Consider the following 21,879-nt stretch of genomic DNA (forward strand, 5'->3'; position numbering starts at 1 on the left):
TTATATGCCTTAATACTTTAAGTCACCATGCTTATTCAGGAGGAAACTACAAGATTTATTACAAAATAATGTCTCCAATATATACTGCTATACAGTGTCAATGCCAGTACTTTCTTCTTCTAAAATGAGTATTTTTTTTTATAATTTTTTGTTTATTGCAGTAACATTGGTTTATGACATTGTATAAATTTCAGGTGTACATCATTATACTTCTATTTCTGCATAGATTACATCATGTTCACCACCCAAATACTAATTATAACCCATCACCACACACATGTGCCTAATTATCCCTTTCGCCCCCCTCCCTCTCCCTTCCCCTCTGGTAACTACCAATCCAATCTCTGTCTCTATGTGTTTGTTTATTGTTGTTATTATCTACTACTTAATGAAGGAAATCATACATTATTTGATCTTCTCTCTCTGACTTATTTCACTTTGCATAATACCCTCAATGTCCATCCATGTTGTCACAAATGGCTGGATTTCATCGTTTCTTATGGCTGAGTAGTATTCCATTGTGTATATATACCACATCTTCTTCATCCATTCGTCCCTTGATGGGCACTTAGGTTGCTTCCAAGTCTTGGATATTGTGAATAATGCTGCAATGAACACAGGGGTGCATGTATCTTTAAGTATTGGTGTTTTCAAGTTCTTTGGATAAATACCCAACAGCGGAATAGCTGGATCATATGGTAGTTCTATCCTTGATTTTTTGAGGAATCTCCATACTGTTTTCCATAGTGGCTGCACCAGTTTGCACTCCCACCAGCAGTGTATGAGAGTTCCCTTCTCTCCACATCATCTCCAACACATGTTGTTTCCTGTCTTGTTAATTATAGCCATTCTGACGGGCGTGAGGTGATATCTCATTGTAGTTTTGATTTGCATTTCCCTGATAGTTAATGATTTTGAACATCTTTTCATGTGTCTGTTGGCCATCTGTATATCTTCTTTGGAGAAATGTCTGTTCAGGTCTTTTGTCCATTTTTTAATTGGGTTGGTAGTTTTTTTGTTGTTGAGATGCATCAGTTCTTTATATATTTTGGAGATTAACCCCTTATCAGATGTATGGTTTGCAAATATCTTCTCCCAATTTTTAGGTTGTCTTCGTTTTGTTGATGGTTTCCTTTGCTGTGCAGAAGCTTTTTAGTTTGATGTATTCCCATTTGTTTATTTTTTCTATTGTTTCTCTTGCCCGGTCAGCCATGGTGTTTGAAAGTATGTTGCTAAGACCAATGTCGAAGAGCGTACTGCCTATGTTTTCTTCTAGAAGTTTCATAGTTTCAGGTCTTACATTCAAGTCTTTAATCCATTTGGAGTTTAATTTTGTGTATGGTGTAAGGTAAGGGTCTACTTTCATTCTTTTGCATGTGGCTATCCAGTTTTCCCAACACCATTTGTTGAAGAGACTTTCCTTTCTCCGTTGCATGTTCTTGGCTCGTTCAGAGATTAGCTGTCTATAAATGTGTGGGTTTATTTCTGGGCTTTCGATTCTATTCCATTGATCTCTGTGTCTGTTTTTGTGCCAGTACCATGCTGTTTTGGTTACTATAGCTTTGTAGTATATTTTGAAATCAGGGAGTGTGATACCTCCAGCTTTGTTCTTTTTTCTCAGGATTCCTTACCTATTCGGGATCTTTTGTTTTTCCATATAAATCTTAGGATTCTTTGTTCTATTTCTGTGAAAAATGTTGGTGGAACTTTGAAAGGGATTGCATTGAATCTATAGATGGCTTTAGGAAGTATGGACATCTTAACTATGTTAATTCTTCCAATCCAAGATCACAGAATATCTTTCCATTTCTTTGTGTCTTCTTCAATTTCTTTCAGCAATGTTTTATAGTTTTCGGTGTACAGATCTTTCACCTCTTTGGTTAAGTTTATTCCTAGGTATTTTATTCTTTTTGTTGCAATTGTAAATGGGATTGTATTCTTAATTTCTCTTTCTGCTACTTCATTGTTAGTGTATAGAAATGCAACTGATTTTTGTATGTTGATTTTGTATCCTGCAACTTTACCATATTCGTTTATTACTTCTAAAAGTTTTCTGGTGGATTCTTTAGGGTTTTCTATATATAAAATCATGTCATCTGCAAATAGTGACAGTTTCACTTCTTCCTTTCCAATTTGGATCCCTTTTATTTCTTTTTCTTGCCTGATTTCTCTGGCTAGGACTTCCAGTACTAGGTTAAATAGGAGTGGTGACAGTGGGCATCCTTGTTGGGTTCCTGTTCTTAGAGGGATAGCTTTCAGTTTTTCACCATTGAGGATGATATTAGCTGTGGGTTTGTCATATATGGCCTTTAATATGTTGAGGTACTTTCCTTCTATACCCATTTTATTCAGAGTTTTTATCATAAATGGATGTTGTATCTTGTCAAATGCTTTCTCTGCATCTATTGAGATGATCATGTGATTTTTATTCTTCATTTTATTAATGTGGTGTATTACGTTGATTGATTTGCAAATGTTGAACCATCCCTGCATACCTGGAATAAATCCCACTTGATCATGTTGTATAATCTTTTTAATGTATTGTTGTATGTGATTTGCTAGTATTTTGTTGAGGATTTTTGCATCGATGTTCATCAGTGATATTGGCCTGTAATTTTCTTTTTTTGTGTTGTCCTTGTCTGGTTTTGGTATCAGGGTAATGTCAGCTTCGTAGAATGAGTTAGGGAGCTTCCCCCCTCCTCAATTTTTTGGAAGAGTTTGAGAAGGATAGGTATCAAGTCTTCTTTGAATGTTTGGTAGAATTCACCAGGGAAGCTGTCTGGTCCTGGACTTTTATTTTTGGGGAGGTGTTTGATTACCTTTTCAATCTCCTTACTGGTGATTGGTCTATTCAAATTCTCTACTTCTTCTTGATCCAGTTGTGTAAGGTTGTATGATTCTAAGAATTAATCCATTTCTTCCAGATTGTCGAATTGGTTGGCATATAGCTTTCACAGTATTCTCTGATAATCTTTTGTATTTCTAAGGTGTCTGTTGTAACCTCTCCTCTTTCATTTCTGATTTTACTTATTTGTGCCTTCTCTCTTTTTTTCTTGGTGAGTCTAGCTAAAGGTTTGTCAATTTTGTTGATCTTTTCAAAGAACCAGCTCTTGGTTTTATTAATTTTTTCTATTGTTTTTTTAGTCTCTATTTCATTTATTTCTACTCTGATTTTTATTATTTCCCTTCTTCTACTGATTTTGGGCTTTGTTTGTTCCTCTTTTCCCAGTTCCTTTAGGTGCATTTTTAGATTGTTTATTTGAGATTTTTCTTATTTGTTGAGATTGGCCTGTATTGCTATAAACTTCCTTCTTAGAACCGCTTTTGCTGTATCCCATAAATTCTGGCATGTCGTATTTTCATTTTCATTTGTCTCCAGGTATTTTTTGATTTCTTCTTTGATTTCTTCATTGACCCAGTCGTTGTTCAGTAGCATTTTGTTTAATCTCCACGTATTTGTGGCTTTTCTGATTTTCTTCCTATAGTTGATTTTTAGTTTCATACCATTGTGGTCAGAAAAGATGCTTGGTATTATTTCAATCTTCTTAAATTTATGGAGACTTGTTTTGTGGCCTAATATGTGATCAATCCTGGAGAATGTTCCATGTGCTTTTGAAAAGAACGTGTATTCTTCAGTTTTTGGATGGAATGCTCTGTATATATCTACTAGGTCCATCTGTTCTAGTGTGTCATTTAAGGCCAGTGTTTCCTTATTGATCTTCTGTTTGGATGATCTATCCATTGGTGTAAGTGGAGTGGTAAAGTCCCCTACTATTATTGTGTAACTGTCTATTTCTCTTTTTATATCTGTTAATAATTGCTTTATATGTTTAGGTGCACCTACATTGGGTGCATAGATATTTACAAGTGTTATATTCTCTCGTTGGATTGTTCCCTTGATCATTATGTAATGCCCTTCTTTGTCTCTCTTTATGGTTTTTGTTTTAAAGTCTATTTTGTCTCATATGAGTACTGCTACCCCAGCTTTCGTTTCACTGCCATTCGCATGGAGTATCTTTTTCCATCCCTCCACTTTCAGTAAAATGAGTATTTCAAGAAGCACTAGTTTTGCATTGGAAAAAAATTACAGAATATCTGAGATTATGTCCATTTTCATTTGTCTCTCTACAAAGTAACAAAGGAGGAAGGAGGATGGCAATCAGGAGAGCATTAATATTGAATGTATACTATATACCAGGAACTTTAATTCATCTGATTATCAATTAATCCTCATAAACAATCCTATACATAATGCATTATTATTCCTATTTTGTACCTAAAGAAATTGAGACTGAGAGATTAACTAAAATGTGCTAGATCACACAGCTAGAGAATAGCATATCCGGTATTTAACCTAAAAAGCCATTGCTCTTGCAAGCCTATTATGATGATGTTTTGATTTGTCAAGGAATGATAAGTGAGAGAAAGAGAAAAAGAAAGAAATCTGGCATCATTTCTTGAATGTCTAGGGGGCACCTCATATTAGCATATCTGAAACAAAACTCTTAAAGCTATCATTTTCTCCCACCTAAAAGCCTTTTCTGCCCTCCATCTTTACCACCTGTTAACTTTAGTATCCACCACCCAACTGGTTAGGCCAATAACCAAGGGACTGACGTTGATTCTTTCTTGTCCTCACACTCTTCCCGTTGAATCCATCAACAAATTTTGTCAACTTCACCTCCAGATCTCCATAATGTCTTTGGATAGTTCTTAAATTTTCTTATACATATTACTTTTTAGAAATATGCTAATACTTGACAAGGGAGTCAAGAATGTTCAATGGGGAAAGGATTGCTTCTTCAATAAATGGAGTTTGGAAACTAGATAAATATGTGCAGAAAAATTAAATTGGACCCCTATCTTAAATCACTCATAAAACTCAAAATGGATTAAAGACTTAAAATAAGACATGAAACTATAAAAGTCATAGAAGAAAACGTAGGGAAAAAGCTCCTTGACATTGGTCTTGGCAATGATTTTTTTGGATATGACTCCAAAAGCATAAGCAACAAAAGCAAAAATCACCAAGTGAGACTACATGAAACTAAAACACTCTGCACAGCAAAAGAGTCAACAAAATGAAAAGGCAACCTACAGAATGGGAGAAAACATTGGCAAACCTTATGTCTGACGGAGGTTTAATATCCAAAATATGTAAAGAACTCATACAACTTAATGACAAAAAGCAAACTGACTAAAAAATGGGCAGAGGAACGGAATAGACATTTTTCCAAAGCACACATACAAATCGCCAATAGGTACATGAAAAGATGCTCAATATCCCCAGCAATCAGAGAAATGCAAATCAAAACCACAATGAGCTATCACCTCACATCTGTAAGAACGGCTATCATTAGGGAGACAAGAAATAAAAAGTGTAGGCGAGGATGTGGAGAAAAGGGAACCCTTATACACTGTTGTTGGGAATGTAAACTGGTATAGCCACTATGAAAAGCAGTATGGAGTTTCCTTAAAAAATTAAAAATAGAACTACCATATGATCCAGCAATCCTACTTTTGGGTATATATCCAAAGGAAATGAAAACAAGATATCGAAAAGATATCTGCACTCCCATGTTTACTGCAGTCTTATTCACAATAGTCAAGATATGGAAATAAACTAAGTGTCCATATACAGAGCAACGGATAAAGAAGATGTCTTGTATATATATATACTATGAGTATTACTCGGCCATGAGAAAGAAGGAAGTCCTACCTTATGTGACAACATGGATGGACCTTGAGGGCATTATGCTAAATCAGATAAGTCAGACAGAGAAATATTGTATGATATCACTTCCATGTGAAATCTAAAAAAGCTGAACTTGTAGAAACAGAAAGTAGAAGGGTGGTTACCAGGGGCTAAGGGGTAGGGAAATTGGAGAGATGTTGGTCAAAGGGTACAAACTTGCAGTTAGAAGATGAGTAAGTTCTGGAGATCTAACGCACAGCATTGTGATTTTCATTAACAATACTGTATTATATACTTGAAAGTTGCTAAGAGACTAGATCTTAAGTGTTCTTACCACAAAAGAAATGATAATTGTGTGACGTGATGGAGGAGTTAGCTAACTCATGAGGTAATCCTATTCCAATATGTAAGTGTATCAAACCAACATGTTGTATACCTTAAACTTACACAATGTTATGTGTCAACTATATCTCAATTAAAAAATATGCTAATGTCATTTAAAGGCAAACTTATTTTTCAGTTAGTAACTTAATGCCATAAAAATTGAGACATCTATGCATATGTGGGCTACATATTACCCCAGGGTCTAAAAACTGAGCCTAAATTGAAGACCAGAGACAGCTTAGATACCAACAGAGCCTAAGTAGACTGGGGAGTAAAATCCCTCTGCATCTTGTAAAAAGTACAAAAGGAGGACCCTTGCTTCTGCTTCCTTCACAGGGATGAGAGGCTGCTTCATGAGAGGACCTAAGAAGACTGTCCAAATGGAAAAACTAGACGGAAGCACAGAAAGGATCCTAGAAAGGCAACCAAGGGACAATGGGAAGAGGATAAAGGTTCAGGATATATCTGCTCTTGTGCCAAGAAGGGAAGCTAGAGTGAGAAAGCGTGGCTTTGCCCAGTGTGTCTGTATAAATGCAACATTGCAAATTCAGAAAGGAGAGTCTTTAATGTGGAATAAGTGATGACTGAAAACTGAGTGTGAGTTTTAGATGGAGACTAGTGCTGTGGACAGTATAATTTGTCATTTAGCTTCCATACATCCTAAAACAAGCTTATGTATAAGTCCTGAGCTTATGTATATACCAAAAGAAGAAAATTCACTCAACTACAACAGATGTGTGTGTGTGTGCACGTGTGTGCACGCGTGTGCACGTGTGCATGCAAAACTGAAACATACTGGTTTGGTTATGTATTTGTGTGTATTAGGAATGCGTATATATTGCAAATATGCAATATTAGATATACGTCATTACAGACAATGAAAATCAGTCTTCCTCTTCTCTTGTATTCTTTAAAGTTCAACTCAAAATTAAACTCAAAAGGTAATCTCTGCCCTCTCTGGGTTTGTACAGCAATTCATGCTTCTCTTGTAGTAATTACCATGCTGTATTATAATTATTTGTTACAGGTCTTGCTCTATCACTGAAATGTTAATGTTTAAGAGGAGAATCGCAGTCTCCAGGGCCTAGCAAAGTGCCTGCCTCATAATAAGCAATGAATGAAAGAATGAATGGGTACATTTTGTTTTCAGAAACCTAGAAATTATATAGAAGTTTAATTTGGAAAGCCTGCTATGCACAGGAAAAACTGTGTCTGTTAAACCAAAGTTTTATAAATTGTCAACAGCATAGCCTTAGCATTTGTGGAGGAGTGGGTTTCACACAAACCATCCCTGTGAAGCAGCAAGTGACTTAAATCCAACATTAATGAAATGTGCAGATAATTCTAAACAAGAAAAAAAGTAAACAGGAGAGATGACTGAGTTGCTGAATGACAAGTGTGGGGAGATTGGCAGATATAATGAGATGAGATTTAACATTAATACTGCAGGATAATTTACCTAGGGAAAAATCAGCAGCAGCTGAGATATAAAACGGAAACCCATTCTCCCTTTGGAAATAAATAATGTTTAAAAAGATTCTGGTTATAGTGGATAATAACTTGTATATGAGCTCACTTTGTAATGCTGTTGCTAAACAGCCAATTGCCTTCCCAGGAGGATGAACATAATGGATCATTTTCAACCAGACATACACACACACACACAAAGGAGAAAAAGTGCCTTCAGAAGCTTTAGGAATCACTTTGATTCTACTGTCTGTAATTGGAGCCCTTTCAATAGAGAAAGAACACCTTAAAATTTAAAGAAAATGCAATAAACATTATGAAATGAATCAGAGCCCACTTAATTTGGAAAACCTTGAAAGTGCTCAGAAAGAAGGTCATTCTGCCCAGTCCAATGCAATCAGCCTCCAGCTGTCAGATAACAATAAGATTTATTGCTAGCCTATATTGAGTGCTTACTCTGAGCCAGACCCTGCAAAGTACTTTAAAGGCATTATTACACTTAATTCCCACAACAGATCCACATCATTGCTACTTGACATTGTATCCATTTTACAGATAAGGAAACTGAGGTTTAGAGACTTTAGGGAAGTTGAATAAGGTCTTACAGCAATGAAGTGACAACACTACAATTAGTAGACTGGCCTCTCAGAATCCGAGACTGTGTTCTTTTCCACTCTGTTGTATTTTCAGTATGCTAATGTACTATGTACAAAACTCTAAGTCCATGCTCCTCTGCCTGATTTCCAAGTCCTCAATTAACTGAGGACGCCACTTCCTTTCCCTTTACCCTAATTTCTTTTAGCTCCTCAACCATCACTCTCCCTTGAATTCAGAACTTTCTGACAAATTATGTTAAATCCTATCCATACACGTTTGCTCTGATGTACCTAGTCTGGAAAAATCCCTCTCCACCCAGCCAACTCTTCCAATCCTCTCCATCAGGACCCAACCTTCTCAAGAAACTTTAAATATATTATATTCTGTTTTTGAAATTATCAATTTTTCTGCACACACGTTTACATTTATTTCACTATGGCCAGCACTAACCTTCACTGCCCAGCACCCTTCTAGGCACGGAGGTAGCATTCATAAGTTTTGTTTGGTTGTTCAAAGAAAGAGAGAGGTAGGGAAATAGGGAAGATTTACAAATACCTCCAGTGTTTGGTATCCAAAGGGAATGGTACTATTCACAAGGAAGAAACTGCGAAGTTTAAGTTTGCTGTTCAAATCGAGTGGAATGAAAACCAGAAAATGAACTTTTTATGAAAAGAGAAGAATTAGATCTGCTACGCCCGGCTTTAAGAAAATGCATTGACATTTGATGCTCAGAAATTATCCACTTAAACTCTCAGCAGTAGCAGTGAGAGAGCACCGTTCTGCCAGACTGGAATCCTGGGTTATCAAAGTTGTCCATCTGTTTCTGGTTCTGTGCAGTAAAACTCTAGGTGTTATGCTCAGAAATTTATTCTGACTTCCACATCTGGGATGTGAGATATCAGATTGTGAAAAGGGCATGTGGATTGAATAAATCAAAATGTAATGACCCTCAGCTCTGAAGGTATATCTACCTGGGGGACAGCCTGCTCCAGGGAGTAATCCAAGAGCCTAAAATCAGCTGAATGTTAGTGCATTTCACCACTGTAACCCCATGGAAAGAAAAATGATGATGAAGCCATCAGCTATCCTATACCACACACGTTCCATTGCCATTGAAAAATGTCCCACATCTGTGTCTTAATGCTGGCATCTGCTTCAAATTACCCTCAGATGAGCTCTACAGCTCTTGCCTAATTGGACACTATCAAAATGATATGGCTGTTATTGCTTAGCATCTAGTTGCCCTTTATACAGCAGTCTGGGCTGCTAATGAATCTTCATCTTCACATGCAAGAGCCTTGCTTTTATCAGAAATTCTAAAAATAGTATATTTCAGCAACTTGTTCAAAACATCTTATGTATCAAATTATTAGTTCTTACCTAAATTTCTTATTGTCTGTTAACTGAGAAATTTTAAAACTGGTCCAAAAGTAGTTGGAAACAAAACTAATAGGAAATAAATCCATCCAGACCTTTGGAGAATCAGAGTTTTAGAGACAATAGAGACCTTTTTTTATACATGATGAGATTGAGGATCAAGCAAGTAAAATAGTTTCCTCAAGGTCAAATATTGAACTAGTGGCAGAATCAAGACTAGGACCCAGGTTTTCTTCCAGTACAGGACAGTCTATTCTCTGGCATTGCCACTTCCTCAGTTATTACTATCATCAGTTAAGATGCATCTTCTAGTGTCAACACCGCAACATCAAAGGGAAGTTGAGGCCATGCATTACTTTTCCTTTCTTCTTGATAAAACTTGATAAAATATCAAGACGGAAGATATCAGTGAACTTTGTTATCACAGAAGTCGAGAGTCAAGTTGCATGGCCTTGAGAAAAGTGACAGAGAACTGAAGCATGAAAACCAAAAGCAAGGTCTGTGTCGACTATAATATGTGGCAAGTCTAAGCGGGAGTCAGCACACTACAGTATTGTTATAAGATGTGCCTCACCAATAAGATAACAGCGGAGTATGCACCATTAGGACAGTGTTTTAGTATTAATGATGCCTCATCTTGAAAGCAAGTCAAGAAGATATTACCAAGGTATAGTTTATTCAAATTGCTTGCACTATGAAAAATATGGAAGGCTATGTTATATAGCAAATTCATTTCAGCGGTGTTCTTAAATTTTACAGGACACACAAACAATGAAATTTTATCTCTATGAATATTTCTTAAAATGTGGAGTGTATAGGTTATGAATAATATGAATATATTTCATGATAAAATTAAGTATTTTATGTATTAAATATTGGGCTGAATTCATATCTTGGTGAATAACATCACCACCAACTCAAGTTCCCAAGTGAGACTCTTAAACCATCTTCAGCTTCTCCCATGCCCTCAATCCCTCACCCTCTCTTCAAATCTTATTGCCTCTGCCTTTGATATACTTTTGCCCCCCTTGTCTGCCCACTGTCTCTGCTTTAATTCAATGTCATTTCATCAAAAGATTAAACAGTTAACCAAAAAAGTGGCCTAATGAGTCTCACTGCCTCCACCCTACTTTTCTCAACTCCCAATGTATCCTCCTCTTGGCATGAGTAATATATTTTTCAAATACAAAGTTACTCGTGCAATGCCCTGGCTTCAGAACCTTCAATAACTTCCCTCTACTCACAGACTACAACTCAAACTCCTTTGACTGGCCTATATGGCCGTCAACTTCTGACCACAACCAAGCCTTCTAACTCCTATCCAGGCTCTTTCCTTCACATGTCCTATCCTTTAAACTGCACTGAACTCTCTGCAGTACTCCAACACACCCATATCTTTGCTAGTTATTTTCCTACTAATTGAATTCACTAGCTTTTCTTATCCAACTGATGAACTTTTACTCATCTTTAATGAATTGGCTTAAATATCAATTCTTCTGTAAAGCCCTCCTGATTCTCCAAGGCATAAAAATTCATTCTTTGAATTTCCCCATTATTTTTCATAGATACCTACTATCACTCTTGTCACATTGTATTGTTTCCTTTAATGTATTTTTCTCATTTGTTTTTCAGAATTCCTGGCGGGCAGACACTAGGTCTACTTGTCTTTTTATCCCCAGTATCTAGCACAATATACATTTTACATTTTTAAGTAATTAATGAATTTGTCTGCTTCAGATTTTGTCATTTTCAATAGTCACAGTGATTGGTCACAGTCTTTACTCCACAAAATGTTAGTTATTCATAATATCAATTTCATGATGAATTTTTCATATCCATGTCGCATACAGTAGAAATTTCCGGGAGAATAAGAACAAAGAAATGTCATTGGATTTGGCAACCACAGTGGTCACTGATAACATTTGAGGGAATAATTCCAGTAGAATTGAAGAGAAACCTTAGAGGTTTGAGGAATAAAAATGGATACAGCAATAACTAATATTTTTAGTATTTTGTAAAACTCTTCTCAGTGTTTTACGTACATTATTACAAAAACCCTGTGGGGAGGAGAGCTCCTGTCAGATAGTGATGGCTTTAGGCATGTACACATATGTCAAAAATTATCAAGCCCTACTTTGAACTAAGTGCAGTTAATTATATGTCTCAATAAAACTGCTAAAAAAAAAAAACCCTGAGGTACTTGCCATTATCGTCTCCATTTGGCAGATAAGAGTATTAAGGCACAGAAGATTAAGGAAGGTGCCCAAGTTCACAAGTCACTCAGCTGCAGCTGAGCAGTGAACCAGTTGCTCTGACTTCAGAACCTGTGCAGAGCTGCTTTCTACATTGACATAACAGAAAACCTTTGCTTGCTCTAGAAGTCCTGCTATGAAAGAAAAGAGATAGACGCGTGGGAAGGGAGCTAGAGAAATTCAACAGGTTCAAGCGAAGATTTGTTTTTCTTTCAAGTAAAGTTTATATTATTTGAGGTCAGAGATAGGGAAGGAACTCCTAGACCAAAACTTCACATTTAAGTGCTTTATTTTAAATTATTTTATATTTAATCACCTAATTACAACTTGAAAACATACTATTATCAGCCCTAAGCAATAAAGACTCTATTGCCACTAATGCCTCGGGCAACATGTCACTTGAGTCAATAGCTGAAAAAAGTAAAGAGAAGCCCCAGAGCAAGAAAGGGCAGGATGATTGAATAGGATGCCTCCATCCCACTTCCTAAGGTCAGGAGCTAAAGAATTACCTTGCTGACAGCGGAATCTGCCTTCTAAGTAAAGGGCGCACTTGAGAATGAGCCGTGAGCAATTCTTTAAATTGACCCTCCCGGGTAAAGAGAGTGGGTGAAGATGGACTGCCCTGTGTCTTCACTTTCTGAGAGAGAAGTGACCAAATTGTTTTTATGAAGTACAGTGGAATCTACCTTACATGGAAGCTGGCCTCTAAACTCAGCACCCAAGGTAAGTCTACCCTTAAAAGTCACTTAAACTGTGCACAGTTATAGTACGAGGGATTTTGTGAATCCAACCTTGTAAGTAATCATTTTATGAAGGAACTATTGAGAGCCAAATTTTGAAGGAATGAAAAGAAAGTCTAAACACACAATCCTGGGCATTTAAACTATTCTGCCTTTCAGATAACTACCAAAGGCCTAGCAAGAATAAGGAATATGTGGAAAATGAGAAACCCTTTTGCTTGCCTGAAAGGTTTAGTCCTCTGACTTTTCTACTGTGTCACATTTAGCTTGTAGAGTATGTAAAGTATGAAGTACATAAAATAGGTATATTGGGAACAATATGCAAGCATACTTCATTTTATTGCACTTCACAGATATCACGTTTTTTACAAATTGAATGTTTGTGGCAACACTGCATTGAGACAGTCTATTAGTGCCATTTTTCCAAGAGCATTTGCTCACTTAGTGTCTCTGTGTCACATTTTGGTAATTCTCACAATATTTCAAACTTTTTCATTATTATTATATTTGTTATAGTGAAGCATGATCAGTGATCTTTGATGTTGTTATTGTAATTGTTTTGGGAGACCACAAACCGCACCCATATAAGATAACAAACTTAATCAATAAATGTTGTGTGTGTTCTACTGCTATACCAACCAGCCATTCCCGTCTTTCTCCCTCTCCTCAGACCTCCCTATTCCCTGAGACACAACAATACTGAAATTAGACCAATTAATAACCCTACAATGTCCTGTAAGTGTTTAAGTGAAAGGAAGAGTCATGTGTCTCTCACTTTAAATCAAAAGCTAGAAATGATTAAGTTTAGTGAGGAAGGCATGTCAAAAGGTGAGATAGGCTGAAATGTAAGCCTCTTGTGCCAAAAAGTGAGCCAAGTTGTGAATACAAAGGAAAAGTTCTTGAAGTAAACTAAAAGTGCTACTCCAGTGAACTCACAAATGACAAGAAAGCAAAATAGCCTTATTGCTGTCATGGAGAAAGTTTTAGTGGTTTGGATAGAAGATCAAACCATCCAAAACCTAAATCCAGAGCAAGGTCCTAACTTTCTTCAATTCTATGAAGGCTGAGAGAGATGAGGAAGCTGCAGAAGAAAAGTTTGAATGTAGCAGAGGTTAGTTCACGGGGTTTAAGGAAAGAAGCCATCTCCATGACATAAAAATGCAAGGTGAAGCAGCAAGTGCTAGTGTAGAAACTGCAGCAAGTTACCCAGAAGATCTAGCTAAGATAATTAATGAAGGTGGCTACTCTAAACAACAAATTTTTACTGTAGATGAAAGTGCCTTATACTGGAAGAAGAGCCCTGTCGGACTTTCACAGCTAAAGAGGAGAAGTCATTACCTAGCTTCAAAAGACAGGCTGACCCTCTTGTTAGGGGCTAATGCAACTGGTGACTTTAAGTTGAAGCCAATGCTCATTCTCCATTCTGAAAATTCTAGGACCCTTAAGAATTATGTTAAGTCTGCTCTGCCTGTGCTCTATAAATGGAACAACAAAGCCTGCATGACAGCACATCTGTTTAACAACATGGTTTACTGGATATTTTCATCCCACTGTTGAGACCTACGGCTCAGAAAAAAAGATTCTTTTCAAAATATTGCTGCTCATTGACAATGCACCTGGTCACCCAAGAGCTCTGATGGAGATGTACAATGAGATTAATGTTGTTTTCCTGCCTGCTAATACATCTATTCTGCAGCCCAAGGATCAAGGAGTTATTTCAACTTTCAAGTCTTATATTTAAGAAATACATTTTATAAGGCTATAGCAGACATAGATAGTAATTTGTCTGATGGATCTAGGCAAAGAAAATTGAAAACCTTCTGGAAAGGATTCACCATTCTACATACCATTAGGAATATTTGTGATTCATGGGAAGAGGTCAAAATATCAACATTAACAGGAGTTTGGAAGAAGTTGATTCCTATCTTCATGGATGACTTTGAGGGGTTCAAAACTTCAGTGGAGGAAGAAACAAAAGATGTGGTGGATATATATACCAAGAGAATTAAAATTAGAAGTGGATCCTGAAGAACTGACTGAATTGCTGCAGTCTCATGATAAAACTTTGATGGATGAGGAGTTGCGTCTTACGGATGAGCAAAGAAAGTGGTTTCTTGAGATGGAATCTACTCCTGGTGAAGATGCTGTGAAGATTGTGGAAATGACAGCAAAGGATTTAGAATATTACATAAACTTAGTTGATAAAGCAGTGGCAGGATTTGAGAGCATTGACTCCAATTTTGAAAGAAGTTCTACTGTGGGTAAAATGCTATCAAACAGCATCACATGCTACAGAGAAATCGTTTGTGAAAGGCAGAGTCAATCAACGCAGCCAACTCCATTTTGTCTTGTTTTAAGAAATTGCCACAGCCACCCCAGCCTGCAGCAACCACCTCCTGATCGGTCAGCAGTCGTCAACACTGAGGCAAGACCCTCCACCAGCAAAAGATTACAACTTGCTGAAGGTTCAGATGACGGTTAGCATTTTTTAGCAATAAAATTTTTTAAATTAAGGTAATGTATATTGGTTTTTTGGTAGACATATTGCTATTGTACACTTAATAGACCACGGTATAGTGTAAACATAACTTTTGTATGCACTGGGAAGCCAGAAAATTCACGTGGCTGGCTTCATTGTGATATCTGCTTCATTGCAGTGGTCTGGAATCGTACTCCCAATATTTCTGAGGTACGCCTATAAACTGTAGAACGAATGAAATAATGTAATCACTTTAAATATCTAAACGGGAGACTGAAATTATATATCATAGGATACATAAAATAGTGAATGTCTTTCTTGTTCATAAAGCCTCAGGACATCACCTCATTATTTATGAGCTCAAGATCAGTGTTATTGCAATGTGCCATTCTCTCCCATGCAGAGTAATTGTTGGCATAAATTATTATTACAAAATTGATGTAATTATATTTTCATTTTTCTACATGATATATATATATATGTATGTCTATTTAAAATATAATTACATACTCACCATATATTCCATTTCAACAGAAGTGGAAAATTTGCTTCTTGCAAAATAATAGGAAAGTAGAATAAAATATATCCAATTTTTTTTATAGAACCCCATAGTCTGTTATTTGTGCATATCTCAGCATTATTAAGTCTCATAAGGTTGCTGAATGATTTCATGAAAGAATTTTGACATTTTCCTTCTTCACATTTGTTACCATATATAATTATAAATATAGTTACTGAACTAAGTGTGTTTAAATAAGTATATTAATAAGTATTTTCAGTATGTCTGCTCTTAAGTAAAATTACTTTCCCTGAGTGTAATTTTAAGTGACCTCATATTACTGTAGTCCACACTATTACTCAAAATGGGTACTGGTTAAGTTAGCCACAGTGATTTTCAACATTGGGATTTTAGAGAGCACTTATGCTGAGAAACACAGTGAATGGAGTTGATACTTCTTATAACATAGTTCAAAGGGGATGCCTGACACAATTCTGAATGGGCAAGGTGGTGTGCCTTTTATATACTCCTCTATTTTTAATGTCCACTAAAGAAACTTCATTTTCATATGATTCATACACTTAAACGTTGTATTACAAATTATAAGGTTCGTTTCACTTCTTTCTTTTTTTTTTTTTGTGAGGAAGATCAGCCCTGAGCTAACATCTATGCTAATCCTCCTCTTTTTGCTGAGGAAGACCGGCTCTGAGCTAACATCTATTGCCAATCCTCCTCCTTTTTTTCCCCCAAAGCCCCAGTAGATAGTTGTAGGTCATAGTTGCACATCCTTCTATTTGCTGATGTGGGACGCAGCCTCAGCATGGCCGGAGAAGCGGTGTGTCCGTGCGTGTCCAGATCCAAACCCGGGCTGCCAGCAGCGGAGCCTGCCCACTTAACTGCTAAGCCACGGGGCCGGCCACCCACTGTATATTTTTGAATGAAAAACACAAGTTACAAAATCTGTGTGTGTGTGTTTGTGTGTATGATGAGACATATTTTTAAAAGTCTGTTGGAAGTGTTTGTGTTTTGGTGAAAGGGATAACCCAGGTCTTTCATTGTCTAGTATATATATCTACACATATGTATAATATTTGAATTCAATTATGTATAAAAACATTAATTTCATGTTTGAAATCATTTAAAAAATATAATTTAGAGACAAAAATTGCTATTAAACATTTTCTTGCTTAAACATGTAATCAAAATTGCAACAATATAATATGTAGAAAATAACGTATTAGGTCATTGCACATAAGAAAATTTGGATGTGAACAATGCTTTCCTCAAAACAAAATTATATACATACTTTCAATATTAAACAAAAAAAAATGGAAGCTGTGATACCTGTATGAAGACTGTCCCAGTAATCCAGTACATCACCGTGGATTGGTCCCAAGCTGTGGCAGTGGAGATAAGAAAGAAGTGGGTAGATTTGAGATAGATATCTTAGAGGCAGAGCTGATAGGACATAATGATGAATTGAAGTGGCAGCTAAGAGACAGAAGTGTAAAAGTTACTCCTGGCTTTACAACACAAAGAACAGGGTGGATAGAAATGCTATTTATTGAGATGGGAAATACTGCATAGGTAATAATAAGAGAGAAATTAAGGAGTTAAGAGATGTCTTTGAGACCTCCAAATGGAAATGTCGAGAACATAGTTTAATCTATGTGTCTGGGAAGAAAAAGAGAGATTAGGAATAGAAATAACTGTGACAGCAGTCACATCCAGATGGTATTTAAAACCCCATAGCAAATGAGATAAACTAGAAAATGTGTCTGGATTAAGGAGAGAGGAGGCTAATGTTAAGATCTGGTAGAGGAGACAGAGCCAGTAAAGAAAACTGAAATTGAGAAGTCAGGTAGGTGGGAAGAAATCAGGATAGCGTGCTGTCTCAGAAATGAAGAGAGAAGAGGACATTTTTTTCTTTTTCTTTTCTTTTCTTTTTAGAAGGAAATCAACTTTATCCGGTGTTGCTGAGTAGAGAGTAAGATAAGGATTGAAAGATACTCATTGAGACTTCCATTTCTGACAGTGTAGAAAACCCCGAAAATCCTTACACTAAAGATCACCTAGAAATGCTGCATAAAATGCAATAAACATTGAGCTTATAAAAAAGCAAGGGAAATACTACAGACCAAAATACAAGGAGGAAGATGCAAACCCAGGGAGAAGGTAGACCTTGAGGGCATTATGCTAAGTGATATAAGAGAAAGACAAATACTGTATGATATTACTTATATTTGGAATCTGAAAAAGCCAAATTCATAGAAACGGAGAATACAATGGTGGATGCCAGGGGCGGAGGGTGAGGGAAATGGGGAGATGTCAGTCAAAAGGTACAAACTTCCAGTTAGAAGATGAATATGTTCTGGGGATCTATTGCATGGTGACTATAGTTAACAATACTGTATTGTATACTGGAAACTTGCTAAGAGAGTAGATCTTAAATGTTCTCACCACAAAAAAGAAATGGTAACTATGTGAGGTGATGGAGGTGTTAACTAACCCTACTGTGGTAAACATGTTGTGAAATATATGTGTATCAAATCATCACAATGTACACCTTAAACTTACACATTATTATGTGTCAATTATATATCAATAAAGCTGGAAATAAAACACAATAATTCCAAAAAAAAAATCAAAAAAAGACAAAAAAAAAAAGAAATGTAAGCTGGTCTGATAATGATTAATGTGCTGGTTTTCTTCATTCTCTTCCTCCATTTTCCATGTTCCAATTAATTATTTTCCCTGTTCTTTCTCTGTTAAAAGATATTACTAAATAAATAAATAAAAAGAGAGAAATAATGGATTTCATGATGTGCACCTAAACGCATGGTAAATATAGACTTTACCACTCTCCACCCAGGAGAGAGTCTCTTTCCAAATGTCATGGAATTCCTTATCTCTGCTTTGCAGTCCCTTGCTCCCAAGTTGCCTTCCTTTAAAATAGACAACGCACCACATAATTCTTCTGACTTTTGAAAGTCAGCCTTGCTTTATTGTATTTATATTTAGATGAGCTTGCATATACAGAGAACTCAGTAGTTTTCAATTTACCTGTCATTTGTTTTTCAATTTCTAAAATTAAAAGCAAAAGTATCTGTTTAAACATTTCAATCTGGGAGAGTTGAGGATGGCCCCACTTCTGCTGACTCTTCTCCCTATTATCAACTCTGAAATACAGCCCAGCTCTTTGTAAATGTATTAGGCCTTCTCTTTTTGCTCAGTTGTCTGAAACAATTAAGTTAAGCAGGAAGTGGCAACATTTTGGCTAAACAGGTAATGTCATAGGAATGAATAAGAGAAACTAAATCAGTTTTAATAGCTGCTAATATGGACTCCAGCACCTGGTGAAAAGCTCGTGCCCCAAGAATCTTTCAGGACATATGGAAACAATGCATATTGATACTTATGTACATGTCAAAGAAATAAAGTTAAACACAAACACACATTAAAACTCAGATATGCCATGAGCTAAAATAATTAACTTCCCTTAGAATCTAAATTACCAAAATTTCCAAATAAGCATGTTTGGGATCCCCTTTGGAGTACTGTCCACTCCTGAAGTGCTTTCTGAATCACTCATAATAAACTCTTCAAATTTACTTGCAAGACCCCGCCTGCCTTCTCTCTCCATACCTTATTGCACAACTCTCAGTGTCCTGAATAATCAGAAGAATTGTCCAAGACTTGGAAATGGGCAAAAGAGGTGATTCAGCATTGTCTATCAGACCCTCTGGTTCTGAGCCTGTGGGACGAAGGGGTTGGGAATCTTTGATGAGACTTGTTACTGACTGGGCTATTTTACAGCTCTATACTGATGGAAGTTAAGTTACAAAAAACTGATAGCAATGCAAATGATTCCTGTTCATTGCAATGCAAATAATTTTGTTTATAAGGCAAATTCTCAACAAGTTTTAATTTGATGGTTCCTTCATTAATTAACAAGTTGGTTAAATCTTAGACACATGTTTATTTTATATTTGCATGAGTCATGTTTTTAACGTTTTTGAAAAAGTATATGTTGTCAGTCCAACCTCCACCTTTGGCAGGAGATATTGAAACCTCACACATGGGACCCTCATGGGAAACTCAGCATCAGGTCCCCTGTGCAACTGATCTAGTTCAAGAATGTTTTAGGCCCCACCTTATGACTCACATTAGACCATTAGTCCTCTACCTTGCCAGTTCCTAATCTTAGCATAGTCTTGGCGATTTGGCTAGTATTTCAAATGTATACATGCATTTGGATCTTCCAAATTTCAAGTATCAAAAACAAATTGAGTTTATCTCAGTGATCGAGCTTTATTGTGAGAAGCTTTACTGTAAGTGAAGGAAAGAAAAAGGCAAAAAATTATTTTTTCCATCATATATCCAGGACTCGTGAAAACTTGATAATTATTAAAAACTGGAAGATCATTCAGCATAACGTATATCATATCTTTTCTTACCCACTTGGAGTGATTCATTAATCGATTATCAACAGATAACATTAATTGAGCATTTAACTCTCTTCCTGGCACTTTAATAAGCACTTTACATATATAATCTCATTAATCCTCTCAATAACACTATGAAGTAGATACTGTATCATATTCATTTTAAAGATAAGGAGATTAAGCTTATAAGGTTTAAGTCCCTTGTCCAAGATCACACAATTTTTGTAAGTAGGAGAGCTGGAAATCTAAGGCCTTAGCCCCAACGTCTCTATTTGTATTGCTCCTGCCTCTTCACTTTTCTTTTTCCACTTTATTCTTTTTTCTATTTTATGGCAGTGACAATATTGGGCTTTATTTGAGCCCTGAGCTCCCAGAAAACAGCACAATTAAAATCCTCCACTGTTTTGTGTTTCGAAAACTGGTTGACTGCAAAGAACCACACTTCACCGTATTACTTAGATAACTCACTGTCTCTCTTTCTCAGACTCTTATAAGACGTGTGGATGGCTGTCTTGTTTACCTGTGACAAGACCAAATACAGCCATTTCCCCTCTTGCTTTAACGTGCTGACAAGGGCAGACGTAGACCTTCCAATAACCCCTTCTTTGACTGATTGGCTGACGTTAGAATTGTTTGTCCCCTGAAACTAGCTGTAGTAGGCAAAATAATGACCCCCTAAAAATATCCACATGCTAATCCCTAGAACCCTTGACGATGTTAGGTTACATGCAAAGGGGAATTATGATTGCAAATGCAATTAAGGTTGCTAATCAGATCACTTTAAAATAGTGAGATTATCCTGGATTATCAGGTTGGGCTCAATATAATCACAAGGGTGCTTAAGTGAGGAAGAGAGAGGTGGAAAAGGAGAACTAGAGAGATAGCAATGTGACAAAGACTGCCTGATGTCGCTGGCTTTGAAGATGGAGGAAAAGGGCAATGAACCAAGGAATGTAGATGGCCACTAGAAGCTGAAAAAGGGAAGTTAACAGATTATCTCCTAGAGTTTCACAGGTAATAAATTTGTGTTGTTTTAAGCCACTGAATGTGTGGTAATTTGTTATAACAGCAATAAACTAATACATTAGCTAATCACAGACCAAAATATTAACTGCTTAGATAACTGACTGAGACTTCCCTTACCCGCAAAACAACCCCAACTGCAAATCACTCCGTCTGCAACTTGTTTGTCTTTCCCCATAAAAGGCTAAGGCAAAACCATCCTGTCGACACGCTCGCTCTCATGTTTGCATCTGAGGTGCTGTCACTACTGCAATAACCTGAATAAAATCATTGCCTTAATCATGCAGTGCATTTTGTCTTTGACATTTGGGTTCCATGATTCAGACAGGATTGGACCTTATCTTCGGATCCTCATTTACTCCCAGGTAATGTGATCCATTCCTGGCTAGTGATGCAGGGATCCAACAGTGAGTCTGACTCCTAGTCCTGTGTTCCAGAGCCTTGTCTCTCTATAGCATAGGAAGGATTTTTATTCCTTTTGAATACTGGCTTGATTTCTGGTGGGGGCTTCTTTGGTTTTATGGTTTGACCATTTGGTGATCTCTGTAAATAGATTAATGGTATATAGAGATCTTGTCTTTACTGGGCAAAAGACAACAGAGAATCTGGTTTGCTAATCTTTTCTGTTTGTCTACTTGGATATTTTGAGCTCAAATCAATTTACAATCCGTACCTACTGGAAATGAAACCAACAAACAGCCATTGATGACTAAGCAGCTAGTAACTATGGGGGATTGGAATTTGCCTGCTCAGAATATGTCTCTGCCCAAAGGGTATTTTGACCCCCACCCCCACTAACTAACCAAAGGAGTTTGGGATGGGAGGCCTACCCCCAGAATAGGCCATCACCTTAGACATCTCCAGTGTCTGGGTGGGTCTGGGCTAAGTCCACTCTTAGTTCTGGTTACCCTTTATAAAATA

At 36.7% G+C, this 21,879-nt stretch overlaps 1 protein-coding gene across 10 annotated transcripts in view; it reads right to left on the reverse strand.

The window, feature by feature from the left end:
• The window catches only part of LOC147916840 (uncharacterized), a 181,599-nt gene that overhangs the window by 79,469 nt on the left and 80,251 nt on the right, over positions 1-21,879 (reverse strand). For 6 of the 10 annotated variants that reach the window (XR_015552472.1, XR_015552470.1, XR_015552473.1 and 3 more), the window contains one exon: positions 16,835-16,887. The exons of 2 other annotated variants lie outside the window; for them this stretch is intronic. Coding sequence is in view for 2 of the 8 variants with exons in the window: in XM_087432145.1 (XP_087288271.1) it covers positions 16,835-16,887 (53 nt within the window). In the remaining 6 variants the exon portion in view is untranslated. Of the gene's footprint in view, positions 1-16,834; positions 16,888-18,168; positions 19,245-21,879 lie in introns of those variants that run through there. 2 more of the 10 variants (XR_015552471.1, XM_087432146.1) reach the window with 2 other exon arrangements.

This window comes from Ceratotherium simum, chromosome 6 (assembly GCF_057802395.1).
Source record: "Ceratotherium simum simum isolate JZ-2026a chromosome 6, ASM5780239v1, whole genome shotgun sequence".
NCBI lineage: Eukaryota > Metazoa > Chordata > Mammalia > Perissodactyla > Rhinocerotidae > Ceratotherium > Ceratotherium simum.